The 27,494-nt window shown below is 36.4% G+C and overlaps 1 protein-coding gene across 1 annotated transcript in view; it reads left to right on the forward strand.

The window, feature by feature from the left end:
* The window catches only part of LOC119656529 (neurogenic locus Notch protein), a 122,293-nt gene that overhangs the window by 34,894 nt on the left and 59,905 nt on the right, over positions 1-27,494 (forward strand). Inside the window, exon 2 of the mRNA XM_038062874.1 lies at positions 14,415-14,493. Within this exon, the coding sequence (XP_037918802.1) occupies positions 14,415-14,493 (79 nt within the window). The remainder of the gene's footprint in view (positions 1-14,414; positions 14,494-27,494) is intronic.

Consider the following 27,494-nt stretch of genomic DNA (forward strand, 5'->3'; position numbering starts at 1 on the left):
TTCTTAACTAAATCAATGTCCACTTTCTGGCACTCCTAAATTCTAAATTATCTTCTTTCGTTCTGTCCATTCGTAACGATCTTTTTCCAAGTTTTGAGAAATTTATGACCTATTTGAAACACCTTTAGCGATAAAGTTAGCAAAGTTAGAATATTTACCTAAATGTAGCAAAAACGATTCTCTGCACACATACTCTTCGTTCTTCACCAAAGAAATTACATTTACATTAACAAAGATAATTTACGATGGTCACTCCGGAAATATGATTTTTTTATGGGTAAATATTTGTATTTGTTGTCCCGTGTGCTAAGAAAATTCCCTTCAAAAGACGTCGGTTGTCTTGATCAATACCTTTCGCTTACAGAGTGTGGATGAAGTGTGCTTAAGGGGGTTTTCCTATGTGACGCTCGATATTTCGACCTTTCTTTTGATTTTTTTTGGCAATAAAAAAATGTAATCTTTTCAATATTTTTATATATTATTAATGAGGTCTTGAATTACGATACGAAATTTTTAATTAATTAATTTGATAATTGTTTGTGTTTGTTTTTTGCGGTCCTCTACGAATAGTTGGTGGCTGATGGAAAGCATATCCCTATTGGTAGTAATCTGAAACCAAAAGTTCGAACGTTTTCTTTATCTCGGGGTTATAAAACAGTCTTCAAAAACGGGTCTATTTTTTTTGAAAATCCAGAATAGAAATAATAAATTTTTAAGAAATATACATAATCGTTGTTCGGACCGTGCGGGTGCTCTTTTACTCGCTGTAACTCGGTAAATATTTAGAATTTCGGTCTATGGTTTAAGAGAAATTCGATTCCTAGAAAACCCCCTTAAAGTTATAGGAACGAGCAAGTTGACACGTTCGTTCTTGTCAACTATTAAAACCTTTTTTGCATTACACGGCACGAATAGAAGGAAAAAGGGATTGACTCAGAAACACACTAAATAAACTTAGTTTGAAAAAATTGAATGTAGATATCAATCAATGTTTATCAGTAAAATTTCATTCCCATTAACATTTTAGAATGGAATGGATAAAAAAGTAAGCAACTCTCCGCCAATTTTACAGTTTATCTAACAGGCGATAAGCTTCGCAAGAAAAAATAGACTTAAAACATCTGAAGAACTATATATTTCGTTTCATCAACAAGATAATTTTTTTTTTTATTATCTTCGTTATTTTTTATTTTTTAATCAAATATGACTGCAAGTGTATTAATTCCAAGTTTTTTTGGTCAGGAAATGAGGATTTCCTTCCTAAGGAATGTATTCCCAAAATATATGAGCCAATTTTCAAAATCCTTTTTCAACTTTAAAGCCCTTTATGCTTTACCTCTTCGATACTGCTTGTCTGATAAGAAAGAAGAAATAGAAAGTAGGCGCAGGAAAATTATAGGTGCTTTTGAACATATATCATGTGCTTTAGCTAAGTAAGGAATTTGAAGTTTGAAGCACAGTCCGCCCTGATTGCATTCTGTGGCCGGTATTTTTTCTTGTTGTTATCAGTAATGTCCTTCATCCTGCCTTAGCTGGGGACCGTAGATAAGATAAGGACTATGTCATCTTTCTTCACAAACCTTGACTATTATGGCAATATATGCTTGCTCAATCAATGAGTCAAGAACTTTGGCCAAAAGAAGTAGCCAAAAAGACTTAGACTGAACATAGATACCAACAAAATTAAGGTTGCCAGTCTGATTCGTCATCATATTCTTCCTATCTACCTTAATGGGCAGAATATCGTCGTCGTCGGCAGAAGCATTGTTTCTACCGAGGACGAAACCAAACTTCTTGCGTTAAATCTCCCGAGTCTTGACCAAAATTTGGAAATACAACTACCTCAAAACCAACATTAAGTTCAGTCTGTTGCACGCCAATGTTTCCTCTGGAGCTCCAAGGTTTCACCAACTCAAGTCTGCTTCACATCATTAGAGTTCTCTAACCAGAGGCAATATCAAACGCAAATCTTTGTCGTATGGACTAGATATCCATGGACATGTAGATCAAAAGGCGGATGTAGCAGTGGATAGACTACACATTGAAAAAAGGGGATAACTCCATTGCAGATCATGCCATGCAATGGAACGCATTATCCAAAAATGGCTTCCGAATAGGTCGTCCTGAAACTACGGGACGCAGAAAGGAGAAAGAGTGCAGGCTTCTTGGAAAGTCATGGAGGGAATTGAAGCACATTGGCGGGAACCGACAACAATGGCATGTAGATGTGGTGGATTTGATATACTCCACATAGGGTTTTATGATAATCTCCATGTGGACATAGGTACGGTTAACACCTAACAACGTCTCAAATGCTAAAAACAAAAATAACGTCAGCAAAATGGACCCATGGTTCATGCACAGCTGATCAAACACTTTAATAAGTAACTTTGATTAAGCAGTAGGGGTGTATAAATTCTTTAGAAGCTCCATATATTTGTTGACTGTGAGCCTGGAATAAGCATGACCTTTTCCAAACGTCCGGATTACACGATTGCTAATACACGGTACGTGGAACCTCATGTATGCAAATGCACAATAAGATCATGCAAGAAAATGCATTAAATCGTTGTCTTACCTCATTACTTTATGCAGACGATAAATTATTAACAACAATCATAAAATACACGTACATATGTAGATCTAAAAGCAGTTGACGGAATGGGTAAACTCGTACAATGCAAATTTTCCAGTTAATTTACATTTGCATTGAAAGTAATGTGTAATTGGTCGATGGGAGGGCAGTTTAAATTAAATTAATTGGAAAAATGTTTGCAAAATGAGGCACTAGATTGTGAGGTGGCAAGAAACAAGATGGCCATGTATTTACACTGGTTTGGTCTCGTTTCAAAGAATATGGTGCTTGATATTGTGTCATTTTGGATAGACTGAATGAATGACTGACTGACTGACTTGATTGATGTAACTCACAGTTGCTAATAATGGAGATGACCTTCGATATGATTGAGCTGCTGCAAAATCTCCACACCTCGCAAGATGTAAATTTTTTTGACTGAAATTATGGTAAATTATGGTGGTTTTAATGACGAATACGTGTTGAAGGAAGTAGACTACTGTCTAGATGAATAAAGTGCTATGAGTTAGTAGAATGGGATTACGGTCATGTTTTGAGTTACTTTAGATCATTTACTAAAGATACCATTACCGTGGAGATTACCCACACTTTCGTTGATCTTCGAAAACAGGGAAAGTTACAAGATGATAAATCGGACGAGTAAAACGCGTGTTTGAACACCAATGGCTAAATAACGCTTCACAGACAGCGCAATCATATTGGATTTTTTTAAAGAGTATTGATCGGCATTAACAGTCTCAGCAATCATCCGAATGTTTATACGACAATTTTCGCGGACAATTCCATTGTTTTTTGCGGAGTTGAAATAGAAACAGGGCGACTTGGATGTTAGCCATCTTTGGTGCCTCCTCGGCCTTCATTTATAGAATTCAAAAATACGAAAAAAAAATTTTAACGATAGAATAATCCTTTAATTATCTCGGATCAATATTGTTTCACTCATCAGGGCAATTCGCATTAAGTGGCGTTCCACAGTTGTGTATGATCGACACATCAACGAAAGATTCAAATCCAAAATTTACCGGAGTGTCGTATGCCTTGTCGTTCTCCATGGTTCTGAGTGCTGACCGAATATCAAGGATAATGAACGTTACCTCGCTTTAATGAAGGCAAAGATGTTGCATTGGATCGGTGGAGTAACACAACAACATGGTCGCATTCGAAATGAGGTCATCAATCGAGTCGAGCCGAACCTGTTACTGAATACGACACATGCTAAAGAAAAGGATTATTTGCCCTAACGTAATAAAATGTTGAAAATCATTAAATGTGAGAGATCGATGAAAAATATAGTTCCTAATAGTCTTTATCACGATATCCTAACTTCACCTTTAAATTGTTAGGGCTTTATCAAAAGATTGCAATTCATCATTTAGTTTCATGATAATCTGTTCTTCTTACACTATTTTAAATTCTTCTTCCCAGGAAAAAACTGCAAAAAAAGAATATTAATGTTTCGAAAAATTATTTTATTCGGAAGGATATTTGGATATAGCATATTCTCTTATAAAAATATATTCACCCAATTGGTAGATGGTCTGTGAGTCCTTATTACTTTTCTACAAACACCAAGTGGATCTGAATCAAGTACTCAAAAAGAATGACATGTTGACAAAAGTGGTTGAGGTTTTCTGTCCATAATATCAAGCGAGAAAACAGATGGGCATGAAAATAGTTTCACTATTTCAGTTTGGGCAGCAGCATCACTATTTTTAGTTTTAATGGTGCAGTTAAATATGTGAAAGTATGGTATCATAACCCAATGCCACAATGTTGCTCATTCTTTGGTATTCTTTCATACATTCATTTTTCATCGTCTTTCTCCTTAGGCTACATCCTTTTGTGGTAAAACTGTTCTTCACCTGAAAATATATGTCTTCAAATCTTTCACCACAAATTCATTCACCATTCTTTTTCAAAACTTCTGTCAATATTTTTAAATCTCGCTTCATAAGGAAAAATATTGAGTACATGTAATCTTTTCATAAGCAATTGTCTCGTATTCTTTGATTTCCCTTGCTCCATATTCCCTTACTGATGCTCCTTAAATAAAGGCTAATATACACGTTTAGTTTTAACTGTTAATTATTGATGCTCATTTGGCAAATAAATGCCCTTATATTTGTCTACTTAGCCTTCTTATCTTCCAAATCATAGACTCATGTTTGCAAAACAAAACCTTATTAAAATCGGTTCAATGTCTGTCTGTCTGTCACACGCACTTTTCTCAGAAACGGCTGCACCGATTGGCACGAAATTTGGCGAGAAGGCGGAAACTGTGAACGCCCAGACATGTAGGAAGTGATATCCTTCTACATTGAGATTAAGAGGATTTCCATACATAGTCATGTTGGGTATCAAATGAAAGGTCTTGAATTATGTTTTTCGATGCCAGTCTTAGTTTTGACATTTGTTAGAAAGGCGGAGAGTTGGAGGAGCGGAAAGTTATGATTTTTTAAGGGACTCATTCTCAGAAACTACCCAACCGAAAAATCTGAAAAAAATCATGGAGCTGCTTCTATATGTTGTCCAGGCCTCAAAATACTCTTCATAACGATATCTGCCCACATTAAGTTATTATACTAATAGTATATTACCATATTTTTGGGAAAATTGAGTAAAAACCCCCCTTAAGTTTGTCCTGGAGTTATAAAAATTTGTAATAGTATAGAATATAATATGAAGCATATTAATCCCAAGTTTGATCAAAATCATAGTATTACTAACAAAGTTACAGTAGCTCAAAGTTAACTTTATCGTGTAAATTTACTGCAACTAAATATCTATATCACCCTAAAGTGAGTAGTCTGACATGCTGAATGCAAATGAGATAGTTTTGCACTCAAATATACTAACAGAAGAAGCAAACAAAACCTTTCATATCTGATACGCCGAGCTTGTGGTTTCCCGACTTGTTCATATTCATAACAGCATGAGGACACCATTTTCTTCATCTGCAGTATGATGGACGAATCACCATAAAGGACGTGTGAAGTGACTGTTGAGACGAAGCCTCAATGGAGGTTATCTGGTACCGTGGGAACCGGGATGGCCCTCTGAGAGCATATGCAACTTTTGCGGTTAGCTCCCTTGTGGGAGTTTCATTGTGGCTATAGTTGTATCCATATCGCGGGCGGAGTTTCTCGTGGACGCAGGCGCAGTACCCCTTAGTTGCGGTATGCCAGTCACGGCGGATTGTGGTCTCCAAAGAGAACCGGAGAATTATACCTACATAGCAGGTGCTCATGTTAAACCCCAGGACCTTCATACTCCTAATTGTATTTAACTCAAGGTTCCTCAATTTATCTATATTGATAAACGTATCAGTGACGTCCTATGTATACTTTGATTCAACATATGTATATTCACTAAAAAAATGAAATTCGAGACGCTGTTCCCGTTGCAAGTAAAATTTTCATTAACCCATATATCAATATTTCAGGAACAACTTTTTCCCTTGCCTTTATCTACGGTGGACACCTAAGACTGAGGAAGAAAACAAGCTGTTCCCGATATATACATTAATAACCAATTTCAACCAAAGACGGAAACGGCGTCTCTAATTTGATTTCCTTACTTTCTACACTGGAGGCACCATGAATACTGATGAATAATGTGTTCACTTTTTCATAACGCATTAATTTCGATCTTGGGAAAAAATGGTTTTAGATTGATATTAACTGGGTTTGACTATGGCAATTTAAGTTGGCCATTTTCATTATTAATTGCTTTTCGATTTTCACCACACTAATTTCTTAAGGTTCATTATGTTAATTCTCTTTTAACTGGGCTTAGAATTTTACAGTAATTCCTGCTTTTACTTTATGGTGGTTCAGTTGACGTACTGTAATTTACCATGGACCATAGTCCTTGATAGCAAATTACAACGTAACCGGGCAATCCCTGAATCTCGGTAGATGCGACAGTAAGAAAATTATAATTTAATTAAAAGGTTTAGATTGCCAGTATTTCTAGAAATTCTTTTCATCATTGAATAGAGGAGGGTGTTGTGATCGGAAGACGGAAGTGTCTGGCTGTGGCTGACTATGCCATGCAGTGGAATCCACTCTAGATGACTGGCGGATGGGTTGCCCCAAGAGCACTTGGCGCAGAACAGTAGAGAAGGAGTGCAGGCGTCTCAGTAAATCGTGGGGGGAATTGAATCGTATTTCGAGTAACCGCGAACGATGACGCACTATACTCCATCAAAGCGTAAATAGCGCCATATATAATGGATGGATCTACGGCAGTTTGAGCCATATTTTTTCAAAAGAAGCTGAGTTGGTATAGATTTTCCGTAGCCTATATAACGATGGAATTTATGAGTGACTTCACGGCCGTCTGGTTGTGGATAAAATCCGCCTCAATGGGTTGCGGTGGGCATATCACTTAATCTGTGTGGGTGAAGATGATCCAACCCGGAAAGTCTATAAGGGCAATAACTATGTTAGAAAAAAAGTGATGGCAAACTCTGCCTCAGGTGAACCGATGGCGTGAAGATCGGCGGGAATCGGGATGTTTGAAGTTCTTTGGTAAGGCAGGCCTAGATCGGATACCGGTTTTTGCGCCGTTGATAATGATGAGGTGTAGGTTTATATTAAATCTAAGACGTCACCAATGTACAAATATCCATCGCAATCTTTAAATCCTCCCAAATAACGCAAAATTTGATCAGTTGAGAAGAAGGCTTGACTTTTCTCCAAATGTTTCAAAGAACTTTAGAGCCTTCAAACACTTACTGGAAACAATAAACATTTTAAACGAAATTAGATAATAGAAAGTGATTGTCCTAACTACTTTTCACGTCCATCTGAAATCTTTCAAGTACTATCAAGCGTCCTCCTCCATCAAATTTCAAATTAAACAAACCTTCTCTCCTACCCCATTACTAAAAATATCGTGAATTCAGTGAAAACAACCAAGCAACAATCCAGGGTAATATCCAACATTTGATTGGGGTCAATTGAATTGAATTGGCGCTTCTATTTCAAATTTCATATAACAAGTGACTTTTAATTGCATGATCAGACACTTTCTTCCTACGACAACGACGTGAGTCCATACACTCTACCTCTAACGCTGAGAGCCCTTCAAAAATGGACGTGATACCTCTTCGCCTTTTGTTGTAGGCAATTCATGTTTCATTACATATGACCGCACACATATGTGCTTGTAAAGACTCTCGGTACATCAGAGGGACTCAAACGAAAGTCCGAATAAGAAAAACAGTCATGAATGTTGGAAAGGCGAATATATTTTTCTCTCCCATTTCTATGAAACCGTTAAGATGGTTTTGTAAGAAGACATGGATGTGATATGAAATTGTCATTAACACAAATTCATTTGTGCTACACGTCAAAAAGGTAGTGTAAATTGGATTTTAATAAAAAGCTACGTACTTTGTTCGTCTGAGGAACATTAAGGTTTGTGTAGAGTCAAAATTAATGGTAGCCTGAACTGTTACAAGACCACTCATACAATATTAATGGTTGGTTACAACATTGAAATATTAAAAGATGGATATCTGTAATTAAAACGTTCTTTAACAAAATATGCGGCCCGTGTGGGCTTCACTAAATATTCCTGCTTAATCTGAAGCTTGTTACTCGCATTCACTTTGATATCTTTGACAACAATGTCAGCCTATTTGCGCCTGATAATTTACACATTCAATTATTCATTTAAGTTTTAATAACTACATAGAAGGTCTGCATGCGCTTCAGCTTCTATAAAGTACTGATTTGATTCAGTTTATTTGATTAAGTCAGGAACTATCAAAACGTGGTCTGAAACGTGACGATTTAGTTGACGGCTAGTAGTCAATTGTCGTGAGATCAACGCTAATATATAACCCAAAAGGGCAAAGAAAATAATGCAATATTTTGCTCTAAAGACAGTTTTTTTGGGGAAATGGATAACGCAAAGCAATCATAATCATTTCTTTTCTTTTTCTTTTATTTCATGTTCAATGAAACTATGCATCAATCTTATTACAATCACACTTAATACTGTGCAAGATCAGTAGAAGGACAAGCGTAAAAACGTATAAAAAGATCCAGTTACATCTTTTTCTAACTTTGTTAATATTAGTAGAATTTTCTTGAAAATTTGTACGTAACGAATCTGTTTTACAGTGAACTAAGAAGAGAAGTGACTTTATATCTACCATCTAAAAACTAATCATTCTCTATAGACCTCCGTTTCGGATCGGTTTTACAGTGAACTAAGAAGATAAATCAAATGTTTCCAATCTAAGAACTAAATACTCCCTAGGACGCTCAATATCATTGACCAGTTGCAGATGTAACATTTCATGTTTGAATTTCTTGACCTTCTAATCGTGTTTCGTAAAGTACTAATTCTGATTCGGCTATACTTGCAGAAAAACAACTTATAACCCTTCTTGGCTTGTAGGAGCATTCCCTCATTAACCTCGATACAAAATTATGCCATTCAGTATATGCGTTGGAATCCCAGTTCTCATATGTCCACCTAATTTTCAGTCAATATCTGCAGCTGTTTTTGAGGAAAGTTCAAGTGACAAACAGAAAACTGGTTTTAATAAAGTTTTATTTTATGCCATACCTTGAAAGGTTAAAAGACTTATTATTGGGATTTATGCAGATACAATGTCCAACAATAAAATTTTCGCACTTGCAATTGTTTATGATTCCTTCCCGATGCCATCGATTTTGAAATTTCAATTCAAAAGTGCGAGTTAAAAGGGTTTGTCATGTTTAGGTTTAGTTTAATACCACTTTGGCTGGTAATTTTAAATGAAGGTCGATACTATAATTATAACTGGAAGAGACGATCTGCATTCTTGCTTTATGAAATGAGGTGTACAATGTTAGAGAAACAGGGGGAAGCATAGAGTATTCAGAGGTAAATATTCGAAACTTAAAAAAGTATGTTACAATCTGGAGCGGAAGACACAAGTTTTAAGGATTACAGAGTTACTGCTGAGATTCCCAATTTCCACTGTATTACGGTTAGAATTATTTGTAACAGAATGACATCGATTAGTGTAAGAACTGAATAAATTGGATAATAGAGCCCGCAAACTAGCTTATGTGAAGAAAATCAGTACGCATTGAATAATAATAATAATCGTTGGCGCAACAATCCATATTGGATCAGGGCCTTGAAGTGTGTAAGAGCACTTCATTCAAGACCGTAACGGTTCACTACAGTAACTCTGTAGGAGACAATGGGGTAAGCATTGCGCTCGCCCGAGATTATTACTCTGATTTGACTACGGTACTCATTCACAGCTGAGTCGACTGGTATCCGACGTCAAATCACGATACAAATTCCTCTGCCATCAGTAAGGTTTGAACCGCGACCTTCCGTGAAACAGCATTGTACTCTAACCACTCAGCTGTCCGGACAGACCGCGTTGAATACTGCGGGATTAGAGACAAATCCTCTTATGGGGGAAAAGTATTGTAAAAATTGTACCCCATTCCCCACAGTAATGATGTGGGGAAACATAACATTGAAGGAAAATAGGAAAGAATCATTAAGGCTACTTGCAATAGAGTCCATTTGGACATAGTCGAAGTACCCCCTGAGTAAAATTTTTTATTTATTTTCTCGGCAATACGATTCTTATTTACAGGTGCCGTTTTGGAAATAATTCAGATCTGAACCCTGTAGAAAACTTATGAGCAACAACAGCGCAAGTTTCCAAAAAAAAAAATTAATAGAATAGTATTCTACAGATTAATCAAAACTTTGAACAAATTCATGCCCAAACATTGCAGCTACATATAAATAAAGTGGAAGGAAAACAAAGAAGAAATGTATTTATCCGGGTTTTACAGTTGGTCCTACAGATGCTGCTCATTGAATCAGGACCACTGATATTTTCCCTCATTTCTCAGAAATTTACACTTACAGCTTCAAAAAAATGGGAATTACCGAAAAGGCATGCGAAACACGGTTTTCATCAAGATCTTAGGGCGGACCGAATACCGGTATCACGAAAGACTTTAAGGCTGCGATTATATGCAGCCAACCTTAAGTGAACGGGTTCAATCAAAAAGGCTAAGATGTCGGCGAAAATACTAAAAGCAGTGCAAAAGCTTGTCAGAATTATACCATAGTAGATTGGAAACAAGTAATTAGCACCAATAAATAATTTATCAATTCGTTTAACGGAGGCTGTCAGAGCACTATTGTTCAGATTGTGTCGTTAAAACCATAAAGCATCTAGAACTTCTAATGATATGGTCCTTCATCCAGTATATTTCGTTGAAGGTACTATAAAGGGTATCTAGAATCATAAAGTGATGCAAGACGATTTTATATTTCATTTTAATTACTTGAGATAGATGAACTTGTCACTATTTTTATGCACGACAGTGCATCCAAAGATGGAGGAAGAGGTAGGAGTGAATAAAAGTTAAAAATTGAAGAAAAAACAAGGAAGATTTTACATCCCAGACATAAAACTCTGCCATTAGAAATCTGAAACAACTGAACACGTCCTATTCAACACTATCCTTGAAAGGATATTTAAACGTGCGGACATAGACTACTCAATGCAACAACCGGTATCCGGTTTATGCCTGCTTTAATAAGGACTCCAGACTTCCGGTTGTCTAACGTCGTGGCCTACACCGTCGTTCCATCTGAGGCAGTCTGCCACACTTTTTCCACAATAGATTTTGCTCTTATAGACTTTCTGGGCTGGATCACCTTCAACCATACGGATTAATGACCCGCTCACTGCAATCTATTGAGCCGGATTTTATCCACAACTAGACGGCCAAAAATTCTTCGGCGTATTTGCGTAAATACGCTCTCCATTTGTCACACTCAAAATGGATTAGGAATCTTAACAATCATCCTCTTCTTCTATTATCCGAGAAAAATCTTCAATTCCCAAGATATCTAGATAGGTGGAAGTAGCAATTCTGGAGAAACTACGGAAGCTACAATGAGCAATTGCACAGGGAGATTGTCAAGACTACTTCGATTGAGTCTGTTGTTTACAGAAGCAATCCGCATCCACATGTTACAAGAGGTGTGATTTCACCGGATGTTATAAGGTTGAGAATCGGGACGTAGTAAGGAACCTAAATAGCGCTCGAAAAGAAAGTCCGTTGGTGGATAGTATCGTACTTTGAGATGTTCCCCATTTCGGATAGGGAATTCACCACAAGGATCCTGCTCGAAAAAGGAACCCAGGTAATGAGAGCCTGTTTCACGTCGCATCCGACATCAGGTTCACACTTGGTTTCTTCAAAGTTTCCGGAGTACAATAGCATAGTGTCGCATTAACGCAACCTGGATGAAGTGGTGTTCCATAACTGATGTTCTTTGTGATCGAGGTATCAACGAACTTCTCAAGTCTAAAATTTACCACAATGTCGTCCGTCCTGTCGCTCTTTATGGTTCTAAGTGTTGGCCGACTATAAAAGACAATGAACGGAGTCTTCCGGTAATGGAGACGAAGATGTTGCGTTGGTGCAGTAGCGTGGCACGCTTTGATCACATCTGAAATGAATGTATCTGCAATCAATATGGGGTTGCACCGATTGCGAAAAGGCGTCTTCGATCGTATGGTCACGCAATTCGCGCCAACGAGAATTCAGTTGCCAAGATTGGTCTGAACATCGAAGTTGGTAGTAAGCGGCCAAAATGGCGGCTTGATACGGTGGATGGGGATTTGAAAGCCTCAGGCATATGATAGAAGCAAATGGCGAAACTGATCACGACAAGCCGATCCTGCTTGTGAACGGGACAAGGTTGAAGAAGGAGCATTTTCAACATCTAGAATATGCAGTTTGTAAAGCGAGCATTTTAGGACACACGATACTGTTGTTGAGGAGCGTTCGAACATTCCAAAAACCAATTCGCATCTGCGTATGCGTCTTTATTTTAGGCATTGATAATGTTTCGAATGGGTCTAGTGGCTAGATCGCTAGGTTGTCGTAGCGAAAAGTCGTGATTCAAATATCACTGGTGACAGAGGGATTTGTTATCGTGACTGGATGTCAGATACGAGTCGACTCAACTGTGAATGAGTACCTGAGTAAAATCAGGGTAATAATCTCGGGCGAGCGCAATACTGACCGCCTTGCCCCCTACAGTGTACTGTAATGCGCCGTTACGGTCTTGTATGAAGTGCTCTAACACACTTCAAGGTACTGAGCCAATATAGATTGTTGCGCCAAAGATGATTATGTTAGATAACGTTTCTCAACTTGAGGGGGTCATTCCGTGTGAAGGTCGTTTTTTTTTTTCGCTTTTTTTAGAATTTTTTTTTTTTTTTGTGACGAACTGGATAAAGGTACAAATACGAATCACCATATATTTATTAATGTCTTAAGTATGCGTAGTAATTTTTCTAGCACGATAAAATCGTGCGTTATTGAAATACAGAGCAATTTATACACCCATCTCCAAAAAAGGTGTTTTTCTGCTGCCACGCTAGAGGACGCTGCAATCATCTTAAAGAAAAAATGTAAATGGCATTGTAATGTGCAGACTTAACCACTGCCCGCAAACTAGGATTATTAAAAAATATTGAAAGCTATATTTTTGGCGCCTGTTAAGCTTTTTTTTTTTAATTTTGGTGTTTTTCAAAGCTTCTTTAATGGATAAAAAAAAATTACTGAATGAATCGCAATTATCCTAGTTTGCAGACCGTAGAAATATGTTCTAAATAAGTCCTGAAAATTTCAAAGAATTTCGTTAAATAGATTTTGGGCTATGGTGGCAGTTTTCAACATGCAGTTTCAAGAAAAACACATTTAAAAAGTAAAGTACGGTTTTCACCCATTAAAATCTTAGCTGACCGTTAATCTGCTATACCTAATCCATAAACCTTAGGTTTCTTGAAAAAACACATGTAAAGCCTTGGCTTCAATTCTTATGATTTTAGTGAAGTCATTCGAACGTCATTTGGACCGATAAATATGCGCTTTGTTATCGTGATCGACATAAACCTGGCATTTGACATTTTACCTGTTTAACATTGTAATTTCCGAACGACTCCGAATGTCAAAAAATCACTTTGCCCATATATTCTACACTATATCTAGATACAATGGATGCCACAACAAAAAATGGATTCCTCGGATCTGACACACGGGATGACCCACCCCAAAAGGAAAAGTCACTATCTCAGATAGATTATTAATCAATTAACCATCTATTCCTAGAGATGCCTGGATATTACATGACTATCGAGGCTCTTTCTCAACCGGACCTGGTATCATCTTCGGGGGAGCTATTATGCCATGATAAGTTTGAATTCAGGGTCTCGACTTTTTGTTGAAAAGCATTCATATTCGATTCTTTCTGTTATTTGATAATATCTCAATAAAAACTCACATAAGAAAAAAACATTCAAAAATATTTACATTCCTTTATTATTTATTTCTTGTTTTTCTCTTGCTAACTGGTAATTTCAAAAAAATCTCATACCAGCACCAACTTTACGCTCCACAGAACAGTTTAAGTAACTTACACGAGTAATTGAGTCTTGCTCGTCACGACACTAACTAAGTGTTTATTAAGCGTATCATTGTAATCAATTTTCCAGCTAGTAAACTCTATTTGTAAATCAACTTCACGCTGCCGTTTTCAAATGATTTTATTAATTTCCCATGACTGAGTAGATGAATTTATTAATTTTAATGTAAAATCTCGCACGATGTTATTATCCGCCTGATTATTATTAATTTATCTTTCAATATCACTTATTAAATTTTTATCATATGCATAACTTTTCCTTTGTTTTAGTCTGTCATTTGGACGATTATTCTAGTTCTCATTCTGATTCTCTATTTCTTCCAATAAACAGGTTCAATATCATCTTGTTCACCGTCACCCTGTAAAAATGGCGGATCATGCGTACGAACGAGCGAAAAATTATACTGCAAGTAAGTTTTGTTGATCGTGAGAAAATATTTTATTTTATTAGTTGCTACTACTACTGTTGATGTTGTTGTTGCCTGTACTTTTGTTGATGTCGATTGGTACGGCGCGACGGTTGGGACGATCAGGTGAAATGTATACTTCGAAATTGTTTATGCAAATTATACGAAAGAGTGGCTGCTGCCTTCGCTTTTTCTTATACCAACGTGAATACTTCTTGAGAGTAAAACAAAACCAAAAAGCGAATGGATAAATGTGATTCGGAAGACAATGTCGGTTACACGATGAAAAAACCGAATTGAATATTTAAAATAAAAATGGGAGCAAAAAAATAGTCAAATGTCCAAATAGCCCCGCACCAGTTTTCGAAAGACAATTTTATACAGGAAATTCCGTCCGGGGGTATTCGGTTTTTGAGAAAAGATACTTTTTTCCTTTCGAATGTTGAACGTACATTGAGTTGGTGCTTGTTGCAAATGTTTTATAACACATGTAAATTAATTGCTTCTAGTGAAAATGTTAAGATCAGTATTTTCCTGAATGTGTTCAATTTGGAGTCGTAAATAGTATTAAGTAGTAAAATTTCAAGGATACAAATGAAAGTAGCGAAATAATGGTTGCATATATGACTCATTTCTCGGTGAATATTTTTGCATCTAAAGTTGTGGGAACGGGCACAGTAAAGGTTCGCGTGAATTGAAAGAAATATAATGGAAAGGAAAACGTTGCGAGCTTTGAATAATTATATTATGTAGCTGTGAATTGGTACCTGCTGACTTCTGTTTGGTTTGTTTTTTCACAATTTCACTTTTATTGTCACTATCGCATTTAATATTTCTAGCTATGTAGATCAAAATTTTTGCTCAGAGTTTATCATTCTCAAGACATCAATTCTTCAGCAAATCACTTCAGTTTAATTCCTTTCCACACTCTGAAATGATTGTCGTAGACAATTGGAAGATCTTTGAAATAATGCAGATTGTGAACATGCCACAAACAGCAATAACTATTCCCTCGCATACTTTTTCCTACGGTGCAACATCTCACTTTAAATGAAAGAACGTAATTTAGAATAATGCTGTTTCATGATTCGCCTCACATCAGAAAAAGCACCAAAAACAAAAAGAAAACTCCAAAATATAAGTATGATTCGATCAATCACTTGCATGGGGTCAACATTCCTTACAGGAAAATTTTCTAGCCAAGACTATGAGTTTCAACTTTTTCGGCATTGATTCTTCTCGCCCAGCCAAATGTTTTCTTATTTCATCTCATCTTGTGCAATAGTTTTCCATTTGCAATTTCTATATGGATTACGTGAGATATGTGTCGGCGACTCCTCCTGAAAATCTAATTGAAATTAAATTAAAATCTAAATTGAAAGTATAATGAAACGAAAATATTTTATTGTCACTAATTATGTCATTGCTTATATTAATTAAATGTATATTTTTAACTTCTACAATTACGGTCAGGATAATATCTACGCTTGGACCTTTTTTATTTACTTCAGGGTTCTGGCTCTCAGTGTCAACCCAATTGAAGGGCGAAATTTATGTTAATTTAATGATCGTAATGAGAAGGTGAATATCCCATAAAAATTTCCTTCACTTCTAGCATCAGAAATCTTTACTTAATTTGGTGTTGATAGCTTAGCCGATAAAATAGTAACAATTAAAATGATTGGATTATTATTAAATTAGTAATATTTTCTTTTAAATCAAACTGGTTCGATTCGACGCGACATAGATTTGACCAAATTCTGACACTTCGTGAGTGGTACTGCTTTTCACGACCTCAGTACACTTCCCCACAATTCCTTCATGTTTGTTAGCACTTCGAAATTTCGACTGCGAGATCAACTTGATTCCCGCCCACTGCGAAAAAGTTTATTTCTGTCTCTTCTCACCACAGAATATTTTGCCATTGTTTTGAGCTCCAGTGTGGTCTTCGGGAAAGTAGTATAGTTGATTGTACTCAATGTTTTTTTTTGTTTTTTGATGTACCTTCTTCATAAGTGGAGGTCTTCTAGAAGTTCTAGCTTTCAAGACCATTCTTTTGGAAAGTACGTCGAACAATTCTGGCATTTACACTTATTTCCGTCTATTTTATCACGTATCTTTAACTTCCAAACAACGCGTTCATGTATTATTTATTTTAAGGATTTTGTTTAAAAGAAGGTTTGCCTATCTACCGTTTGTCATTAGCAATTTATTCACAAACAGTTGCCCCCATATATGCCCTTTGTGATCTAATTTTACTTAAAATTATGGGGGACTTCCCAAACATGGAAAGAAAATGTGGAACTTATTGGATTGGGCGAAAAATGGGGCATAAGAAAAGCAGATTTGATATCCGATCCATCCTCAGAAGCCACCCATGGGGAAATTCTGAAAAAACCAAGTTAACAACAGTTTATCAGTATATTACAAAAATTATTGGGAACCCCCTCTTAAGTTCCTCTTAGAATTACATAATTTTTCACGACACTAGATAGTTTGGTTAAAATTCTACAATTGTTAGTGAAGAAATAGGTCAAAATTGCGAATTTTTTGCATGGATTTGTTGCACTCTGTCTGTTCACTCATATTTCGAGAAGGCGGCTGACCTTTTTGTTACAAAATTTTACTAATACAAGAAAACTGTAAAATCTCACGGTTATAGCAAATGATAATTCAGTATCGAAATGGAAAAAGGAAACAGTGTACTTTCTCTTTCTTCAAATATGACCATATATATACTTTTTACAAAACTTCCTAATTTCGAATTTGACTGGACTTAAATTAAAACATGGCGCATACTCAGGAGCAATCCAAAACTGCGTTCTAGGCGGATACGTGCTCAAATAAAGTTAATAATTGTGGTTAGAGTAACTGAGCAAGCTGTTGCAACAGAAGATCGCAGATTACAAGTGCCAGGGGGATATGCATCTTTTGTATGTATTTCTGGATGTTGCGCCATTGATTATTACGTTCTGAAAATTTTGCAGGAACCCCCATAAATGCACGTCTTCAACACTTCAATAACTCCGCTATGAGTTGTTGACTGCCGGGGTTACTGCCTGATCAGGCCAAACCTGTGAATGTGGGGAGAAAGAGGACGATTCCCTTCTGACCCAAAGCTTTCTTAGGAGGTCCGGAATAGAGAAAATTAAACAATTCAAAACTCCGGGGAATATCAAGAGTTAAAAAATATGATCAAAACTAAAACGAATGCCCAAAAAAATAAAACAGGAACAAAAAATAAAATAATAATAAAATCATGGTAGACAGTAATCTAAAATAATAGTAATCATGAGAAGAAAAAGAAATTTATAATAAACAAGTCGGGAAACCGGAAGCTCGGCGCTTCAGGAATGAAAGGTTTTGTTTGCTTCTTCTGTGAGTATATTTGAGTGCAGAACTATCCCATTTGTACGTAGCCCGTTATGTATATGCATTTAGCATATCAGACTACTCACTTTAGTTTGATATTGATATTTAGTTGCAGTAAATTTTCATGGTAAAGTCAATTTTGAACTACTGTAACTTTGTTAATAATAGTATGATTTTAATCAAACTTGGGGAGAACATGCTTCATATTATATTCTTTACTACTCTAAGACGAACTTTCCCAAACATATAATATATACTATTACTAACTTAATTCGAGCAGATATAGATATGGAGAGTATTTTGAGACCTGGACACCATATAGTAGCAGCTTCATGATTTTTTTCGGACTTTGTGGTTGAGTATTTTCTGAGACCCCCGCCATTCTAAGAAATGTCAAAACTAAGACCGGCTTCGAAAAGTACTAATCGAGACCTTTCATTTTATACCCAACATGATTATATTCGGCGAAAAAATTTTTACACTTCCCTTTTGCATGTATGAGGATCCCTCCTTAAGGGGGTCATCCCGTGTGTCGGGTTGGAGAAATCGATTTTTTTTTTTTTTTTGCATGAATTGTATCTATATATAGTGGAGAATATGTGGGCAAAGGGATTTTCCGATATTCCGAGTCCTTCAGAAATTACAGTGTTAAGATAAGGAGTTTACAGCCGCGGCTAGAGTACTCGATGAGAAAGAGCATCGAATCTTTTTTTACCTGTTAGTTTTTTACCTGAGCCTTATAAATTCGAACGCAGGTATAAATATAAAAAGATGGAAAACCAATCAATTGTCTAAACTTATTTGCTGTTTGGAATAAAAAGGATAATCCAGTCTAGAGTGAGCACTGAAAGGCGTTTAAGTTATACTCAGTTATATTTTGTTATAAGTATTGTGCTGTTTGTGTGTTCAGTGATTTTTTTAAATGGATCGTACGAAGGGAGATCGCTTTAACGTTCAACGTCATGCTCGCACTAAAAAACGAGTATTTCATGGGAATCGATAGTTATCAGAGAAGAAAAAGGACGCATTAACATCAGCAAAGAAACTTTTAGCTAGCATGAACATGGATGTTCCAATTGCGACAAGTTTTGTATATTGTATATTGGATTTTGCTGGAGTTGTCTCCGGTATTTCTGCAAATAATAAAATATGCGTAGTAGTAAAAAAGGAATACGTAGGACATGTCGAGGAAAGAATGGAAACGCGGCTTAGAAATGCAAAGAAGAATCACAAAGGCATTGGTGGAAAAGGGGCTGGAAAACTTACTGATAAGGACCTCACTACATTTCCTGGCCTGGCTATTCGTCGGCACGCAAATTCGATAGAAGGAATGAAGCAAGAAATTTGTGAAACTTTCTTCCATAAATGTTCTACAGACGAAAATCCTCAGCATCAAAATTGTCCAGCAGGCGAGGACAGTTGGTGCAAATGGCGCAAAGCGGAAGCTAAAGGAGAACTGAATAGTTTTCACCACGAGAAGGCACCTTTGACTGAAGAAGTTCAAACAGTCATCAAACCAATCTACGAAGATTTGTCACGAGATGATCTCTTGAACAGATGTTGAGGAGCAGAAACCCAAAATAACAATGAGTCGTTAAATGCATTGATCTGAACTTTCGCTCCTAAACACCTTCATTCTGGGGCCAAGGTCGTAGAAATAGCCACTTTTCTGGCTGTAATTATTTTCAATGAAGGATTCGATGGCATTCTCAAAATCCTAGTGACAATGGGATGTCAAGTTGGTCACATATGTCAGGTTTATGCCGACCGCCGTAATGAAGCGCTAATTTGGCGGTCCGAACGACGATCGACTGAACTCGCTAAAAGAGCCACAATTGACACCAGAGAGCAACAATCGACCTTACAAGACTTTTTTGAAGAAACGGAGGGTGCTCTCTATAGACCAGGTATAGCAGATTAATGGTGAGCTAAAATTTTACTGTTGATAATCACATTTAAATTTTCAAATGCGTTTTTCTCGAAACTGCATCTTGAAAATCGGCTGCCACCATAGCTCAAAATCTATCCAACCAAATTCTTTGAAATTTTCACAGCTTCTTTAGTACATATTTCTACGGTCCGCAAACTAGGATAATTGCAATCGAATGGGTAGTTTTTTTTTATTCATAAAAAAAGCCGTAAAAAAACACCAAAATCCAAAAAATTAAGTTTAAAAGCCCACCAAAAATTTACTTTTTAATGTTTTCTAATTATCCTAGTTTGCGGACCGTGGAATATTGTCCACATTGAAATGCCGTTTAGTTTTTTTCCCTCAGATGAACACAGCGCCCTCCAGCGTGGCAGCAGAAAAACACCTTTTTTTGGAGATGGGTGCATAAATTAACACCTATTCCGAAAATTAGCTATGAAATCAAGCTGAAAATTTTATCACAGATACTAGAGATATCAATAAACATATGGTGAAAAAATTACGTTTCTATCTTTATCCAGTCCTTCAAAATAATTTTTCAAAAAAAAGGCAAAAAAAACGGCCTTCACACGGGATGACCCCCTTAATCTCCACGTAGGGGAATATCACTCACTGCATGTCTGGGGGTTCACAGTTCCCACCTCCTCACTAAATTTCGTGTCAATCGGTATACCCGTTTCTGAGAATAGTGCGTTTGACAGACATTGAACCGATTAAAATCGGTTAAATCGGTTAAAATATTAAAATAAGGTTTTGTTTTGCAAACAAAACCTTAAAGAGAAACATACTTGAAGCGAAAGGATTATAATCAAAAAGTCTAAAATTGAAAAAATAAGTGAAAATTCCTAAAGAGAAAAGACTTTCTCTCCGTTGTTGATTAACTACTTGTCTTTATTAGATAAGCTTTGATGATTGGTCACATTCCACAGAAAGGTATAGTCTTGTTTCCTGGTTGGAAAAAGTGAACTGTTAAAGGTTGAAATTTGGAGATTACTTGTTAGCCAGTGGCTAAACAAAAGAAATATTTTGAGGAGAGTTTTCCTTCTTTCCAATAAAGGAAAACTTCTCAATCTATTTTGCCCGAAAAATGTTTTCTACCAACTCCACTTGCTCTGGTTCCCTACAACCTGGTATAAATAAACAAATTTTAAAGCAGTTTTAGGAGTTTTCCCCTAACTACTGACTAACATTTTGTTTGTGTTGTTGAGTTTTCTTTTTGATCTGTTTTCAGATTTCAGATATCGTAGTTTTCTTATTATTTTTCTCCAAATTTGCCCCCTTTTTGCCTTTACATTCAAAATGCTTCTATATCTTTCCGCCAGGTTTCGGAGTCATATACAGGGACTGATTTAACGCAGCCATTATATACATACAGTATGGGGTAAAACTGGCCTAAAGTTTATTACGAACCAAAAAAAGGCTTGAAATCTCTTTAAATGTGTATTTTGTTCACAAAGATTGCATGTGATATTTATTGTGGCATTATATTTCATATAATATATATGTATTCTATGATCTTTGACAATTGATTTTCTGAATTTTCCAATTTTGCACCAAAACTTTCTGATTGTGATAACAGCACCTACATTTCAGAAAATTATAATATCGTGGAATTCGGTAGTGTCTATTTGAGCCTCATATAATTAAATTTCAGTTATCAAAGATATATTGGTTCAAGCGAATGAAGCCGCGAAATCACAGCAATTTAAAAAAATTAAATAGTAATTTTTGCAAAGGGCGTTAAAACAGCAGAAAGTTTCTCAAATAAATGTAAGCTCACAAAAAAGGTCGAAGAGCTAACAAAATCAACCCCGGGAAAGTTCATTACCTGTCTCCCATCAGCCCGTTTACTCAGTACCGAGTCTATGGGAAGCTTAAGGGAACATTCAGTGTCCTTGAAATCAGATTTAGCCAATAGGCAGTAAACGAAAAAATCGGTGTGAATCATGGTATTGAAAAGAGAAAGCCCACGCTTTCTTTTAAGATTATTAAAGAGAGAAGGAAAGATATCAAAATAGCCCCACTTTGAGGTACCATAAATTTTTTGACAAGGATAGCCGCCACGATTCGTCAATGGAGGGAGAGGGAGCTTGCCCTTTTTTCCACATAATCTTCTCATCCTCTGAGCTTTGGATTGAAAATTCAAAATTAATGATCTAAAAGCGACACTTTAAGGAGCCCGAACTTGAATCCTATAGAAAATTCTTGGGCACATTTGAAGCAAAAAACTAAATAACCACGAAAGGACATTAATGAACTGTGATACTGCATATAGGATATATGGCATCGATATCATCAGAAAATTTTGCCAAACTCCATGATTCTATGCCAAATAGGGTAAAATATTTGCAAAAAAACAAAACAAAACTAAATTTCCTAATCACCAAAACTGGCCTGATGTCCCTTGATAAGACTTATTAACTTTTCTGGCGAACCGAAGTGAAAATATAGGTTTTTGTTCTATCTCATGTAATGTTAGGCTTTATTGGTTGGAAAATACACTATTTATCATTATCATTTACAGAATGTGTAACAATTTTTTGTTTAAACTTTATCTTTTCAAATTGTTGTTGTTGTTGTTTCGGTTTCTAAATGTTTCGTAGTCTGGCAAACGCAACGCTAGTTTCCGAAATACTTTATTACTCAATATAAGGATCCGTACCACCATCTTCTGCTCCAGTACTGCCAAGTTATATGAACGTATTTGTCAAAGAATTTTCGAAACGTAGTGAACCTTCAGTTGTTTAATATTGCTAACATTTATATTTTGTTCTACCGTTCCTGCTTTCACCACCAATTACACTATTTTGGTTTCATTTCATCTAGTTTAAATAGCATATGTTATTTCGTCAGCACAGAACTGCCTCTGAATGTTTTTTCCATAATGACATTTCGCACAAAAACGAAGAATACAATATAAAAGGCATCATCAAGTCATTGTGTAACACTAGAAGTCCTTCATACACTTGTTTGAAAATGTTAATAATTTCCCCCAGTTTTTGCAACAAATGCATTCCAATTGCTCGATCATTTAAGAGTGCCAAACGCTTTTAAAAAAAAAAATTTGCAACTTGGATGCATAACTGAGATTGAAACTCGAGTGCGTATAGTATAATTATTCGTAGGTGGCAACTGTGACCTATGAATTATCGATTGGGGAGGAAACGCACGTGAACCCCTCGCCGAAGAGCGATATTCGGATTTAGTTGAATATTTTGCACGAGAAGCAACCAATGGTTATATTTTATATTATATTAGATAATATTCGCTTTGCCTGCATTGTTTGAAGCCTTAGAAACGCTTTCACTTTCCTATTCGTCAGGGAAGAGAGGGCGCAGCAGCTTACATCAGCTTTATTCATTTTTCCTTAACTATACATATAAGTTGGTCCTGATGGATCTTAGAAATCTTCAGATATTGCTTTCTTCTCTACCTTCGTCAAAAGTGGATAGTATAATTTGTCCGATTATCAGGTTGTCCACAAAGTTTTCGCACAAATCAAAGACAGAATTCAGCAGATAAGTTTATAAAAACCTTTAATTATTTAATCTAATATATAATTGCCTCCATTAGATACGACTTCCCTCCATCTATCGGGCAACTTCAAAATCCCCCCTCTATAAAACTCTTCCCCCTTCCCCTCAAAGTACGTGCGAAGTGCACTTTGGAGGTCAGCTTCAGAAGTCATTTTTTTACCATCCAGAAAATGTTGGAGGGACCTGAACAAATGGTAATCAGAAGGAGCAAGGTCGGGACTATACGCAGGATGACTCAAAACTTCCCAGCCAAGCTCACTCAATTTTCGCTGAGTAGTTAAAGATGTATGCGGCCGGGCGTTATCATGATGAAAGACAATATTTCGCCTGTTGACCAATGCTGGTCGTTTCGAACGTAGCTGGGTGTTTAATCTGTCGAGCTGCTCGCAGTACTTATCGGCGGTAATGGTCTCGTTTGGTCCCAAAAGCTCGTAGTGTATGGGGCCACGAACGTCCCACCATATACTGAGCATTCGCTTCTGCTGATGAATAGACGGCTTTGCTACCGATGGACCCGGTTGATCTTGATGAGTGTAGGCTCGTTTCTTCGCTACGTTTTCGTACACAATCCATTTCTCATCGCCAGTTACCAATCGATTCAAAAAAGGGTCGTTTTCGTTCCGTAAAAGGTTAGCGGAGCAAATTCTCACTCTATCGGCCAGATTTCGCTCAGTCAGTTCGTGCGGTACCCACTTTGTGCTCTTCAAAACATATCCAAGACGTGTAATGGCTACTGCTACTCCTGATTTTGATACACCGAGATCCTCTGCAAGCACACGTGTCGAAAGAAAAGGATTCGCTTCCAGTTTGTTGCGCAGGATATCGTCGTCAATCGTATAGGGTCTTCCTGAGCGAGGTTCATCTTCAAGTGTCAGGTCTCCGCTGTAGAATTTTTCGAACCAATCGTAAACTGTCCTGCGCTTTACCTTTCCTTCACCGAATACCTTCGACAAATTTTCAATCGCCTTCGGCACCTTCGTCCCCATTTGAAACTCGTACAAAATGCAATGACGAAAATGTACTTTGTCGAATTCCATGTTTATCCTTGAATATCCTTCACAACACTGATCCTTCAAGGATAATTTACCATGCATTTTATAGTTAGGACTCTGACCTTTCCATTGGGATATCACATGTTGTACCTGCTGTTTTGGTTTGTCTGCTAATTGCTTTTTAATTGTCACATTAATATTTGTGCGAAAACTTTGTGGACAACCTGATACTAATGATCGCTGCATATGTCTTTACTTCGGTTGTTCCTTATAACAGCTTATTCGCGCAAAAGTGGTCGATTTGGTTTTGAATTCGTCTATTTAGATCCGAGAAGACCTAGGTTTTCCTATGGCTTGCTTTATATGTTTGGTTTCAGCTGCCGATTTGTTACCTTCTCATGACATTCTCAAGTTCGATGAAGTCGTCTCTTGCTTTGACGCTACTCAATGTCCTGTCTAGGGCATTTTATCACTTTTTTTCTTTTCATCTGGTGAGTAACGATATCTTGTTTCAAATCTGAGCCGGTAACTATTCAATCAGCGGCGAATGAAAACTCCGATACGGCGGATATGCGGGTCATTCGTATTTTTCATGTATTGTAGATATGCCCATTTGTTATGATTCTCCGTCTGTCGTCTCATCGAGTTTCACTTATTTCTGTTGTACATTCAACCTCTCTCTCGCTTTTGTTAGCTGTACCAATTTCTCGGGTTAGTATAGCATCCTTACATTGGTTTGCCATTTGCTGTCAACTTTAAATCATCATCGTTTAATTTTCTTTTTCGTAAGCTTTTTCCTAACTGTAAAGAAGTTAATTTAAAATAGGTTAAATCGGCTTCAGCTTCCCTTTAACGTTAAATTCCGGACAAATATCCAAATTCACCATCCATTTCCAGATTTTTAGTTTTATGCTAAAAAGCTACTCCACGGAAAAGCGAATTGGCATTAAATTTAAGGAACCTATCAGCAGCCTCTGTCAAAAATTAAAAAAAAAACCCTTACCTCATACATTCAACCAAAATTTAAAGTTTCATGTCTATGTTCTTTCCATTTTTGCGCATTTTTGCATCATTCTATATGATAAGTTTCCACCACAAATCTGATAATTCTTAGGTTAGTTTAGTTTAGTGTTAAAATCTTCCTTTTGAACGTACATTTTGAGGGTAGGAGTTTACAAATACTCAGTGGGGAGTGTATCTCAATCTAGCTTTACTGTAGGATTGGAACAAAAGGATTTTTTAATGAAAGCGGTTTTGTATATTTATTCATTATTATAGCTTGAAATATCAGAGCAAATTGAGATACGTATCATAAAAAACTTTCTCCTTTTTAGCGGGGAATCAATTTAAATAAATGTTGCAATTTAGTAATCGTATTGCCTCAAGGTTATGCTTTCAAGGTGTGCAACTTTTCTGGTTCTGTATTTCAACGTCAATAAAAGTCATTCGCTAATTTGCCTTAGCCTTGGTAATGAGAAAAGCACGCCTACACATTTACTAAATCATTCCTTCAAAAGAATTTCCCATTCCGTTTCTTCGAGCAATATTCGCTAAACAAATTCACATAATTGGAATCTATTTGCACAAATTTATCGGATCTAGTGCATTCATCATTCTCTTTTCCTGCAGACATGAACTATAAGCGTTCTGCCCTTGTATCTAGTATCCGCAACAACTTGTTTCACAACCTTTTTTTCACTAATTCACATGACCCGTGTACATATGATATTTATTTATTTGCTTCGATAACAAAATGAAGGCTTCAAAGTTCGACAACTAGTCAATATAGTCGAAAGGTAAATATGAAATAGAAGTAGAAAACCTTTTGACGAAACTCGAAAGAGACCCTCATGCCATCGCAACCAACTCTTCATTCGTCGTTCCACTTTCAATTCTTCCGTCCGAAGCGTATTTCCCAAACATTGTGTCGCGTCATCATCTTATAGCCCCGCGTTTTTCATGATACTATTGCCTTCTTAAGTTTGACGAGAGAGACTCGTTCAAGAGGGTCTAAGAAATCGAAACGAATTTTTAATTTATTTTCATTTGGATAAACCTAAATGATGTTAGCAACAGTGAGCCAGTGACTTCTTGTCGTCCAAGTGGTAGAAAAGCTCAAGAAATGCATTTTTATAACTGTCGATAAAATGTATATTTTGAGATTTGATGTAGCCTGTTTGAATTTTTCAAATCGTTTTCAATCAAAACGACACGAAACAGGTTTATGTAATTGATTGTACTCTTATTGGATGTTTTCTTTTTATAATTCCGTGAGCCCCTTCCCATCTGCGAGCTTTTAATTTTTTCGGTATGAGATTTTACCAAATAACATTGGGTCAATAGACGTGCTAACGCACTGCCTTCTGAATATTAATGACATGCAAAACATTCGAATAATGAGAAAGATAAAAAGGTGGCATAATTTTAAAATATGCGTTCTTTATTCATATCGACTTTAATTGGGTGGTTTGTCACATGCTGTTGTTGTGTGGTTTTGATCATCACAACAGAGGAATGTTGGTGAAAAAGAGATAATTGAAACTGACAGTACAACAATACCTGATTGTTTTGAAAAATTGAATTGGTGACGCCATTTCAATGGATTTTATGAACATTTATTTACTGAATAAAAGGAAAGATTATCCTCATAACTTAGGCTTGGGTCACAAATAAAATAAATGGGAACCAACTACGTAGGCATTTTGAAGAGGGTTTTCTGTTCGTCAAGCAGCGAAAATTTTGTCCATCCTTAGAAAAATAACGCCGTAGTCACTCTCGAAAACGAGTTTCCGCTGATTCTAACGTTCCCGTTTGTAATAATTACTATAAATATAGACTAAATTCGCAATAATTGATTCGAATTTCCGTGATGGTTGTAGATGACGTCCAGATGATCAAATTTAGAAACTTAATTGCTTTTTGGTTGAAATTCGTTTCCCTTAAAACAAGTGGTTCTAAAGTACAGATAATTTCAACAAGGAAAGGTTTTATTCATAAATATTGGACATTATATTCAAAAGGATACTGAAATTAATAATAATCTTAGCAGTACACTTAACTAAGATTAAAATATAATGAACTTCAACTAACAAAAATCAGTCAGATTCGGCAGTGATCTCATATTATTGGGCAGCTAGCTTACGGAAGTCAGCCAATGGGATAGAGCAGAAGGAG

This window comes from Hermetia illucens, chromosome 5 (assembly GCF_905115235.1).
Source record: "Hermetia illucens chromosome 5, iHerIll2.2.curated.20191125, whole genome shotgun sequence".
Taxonomy (NCBI): domain Eukaryota; kingdom Metazoa; phylum Arthropoda; class Insecta; order Diptera; family Stratiomyidae; genus Hermetia; species Hermetia illucens.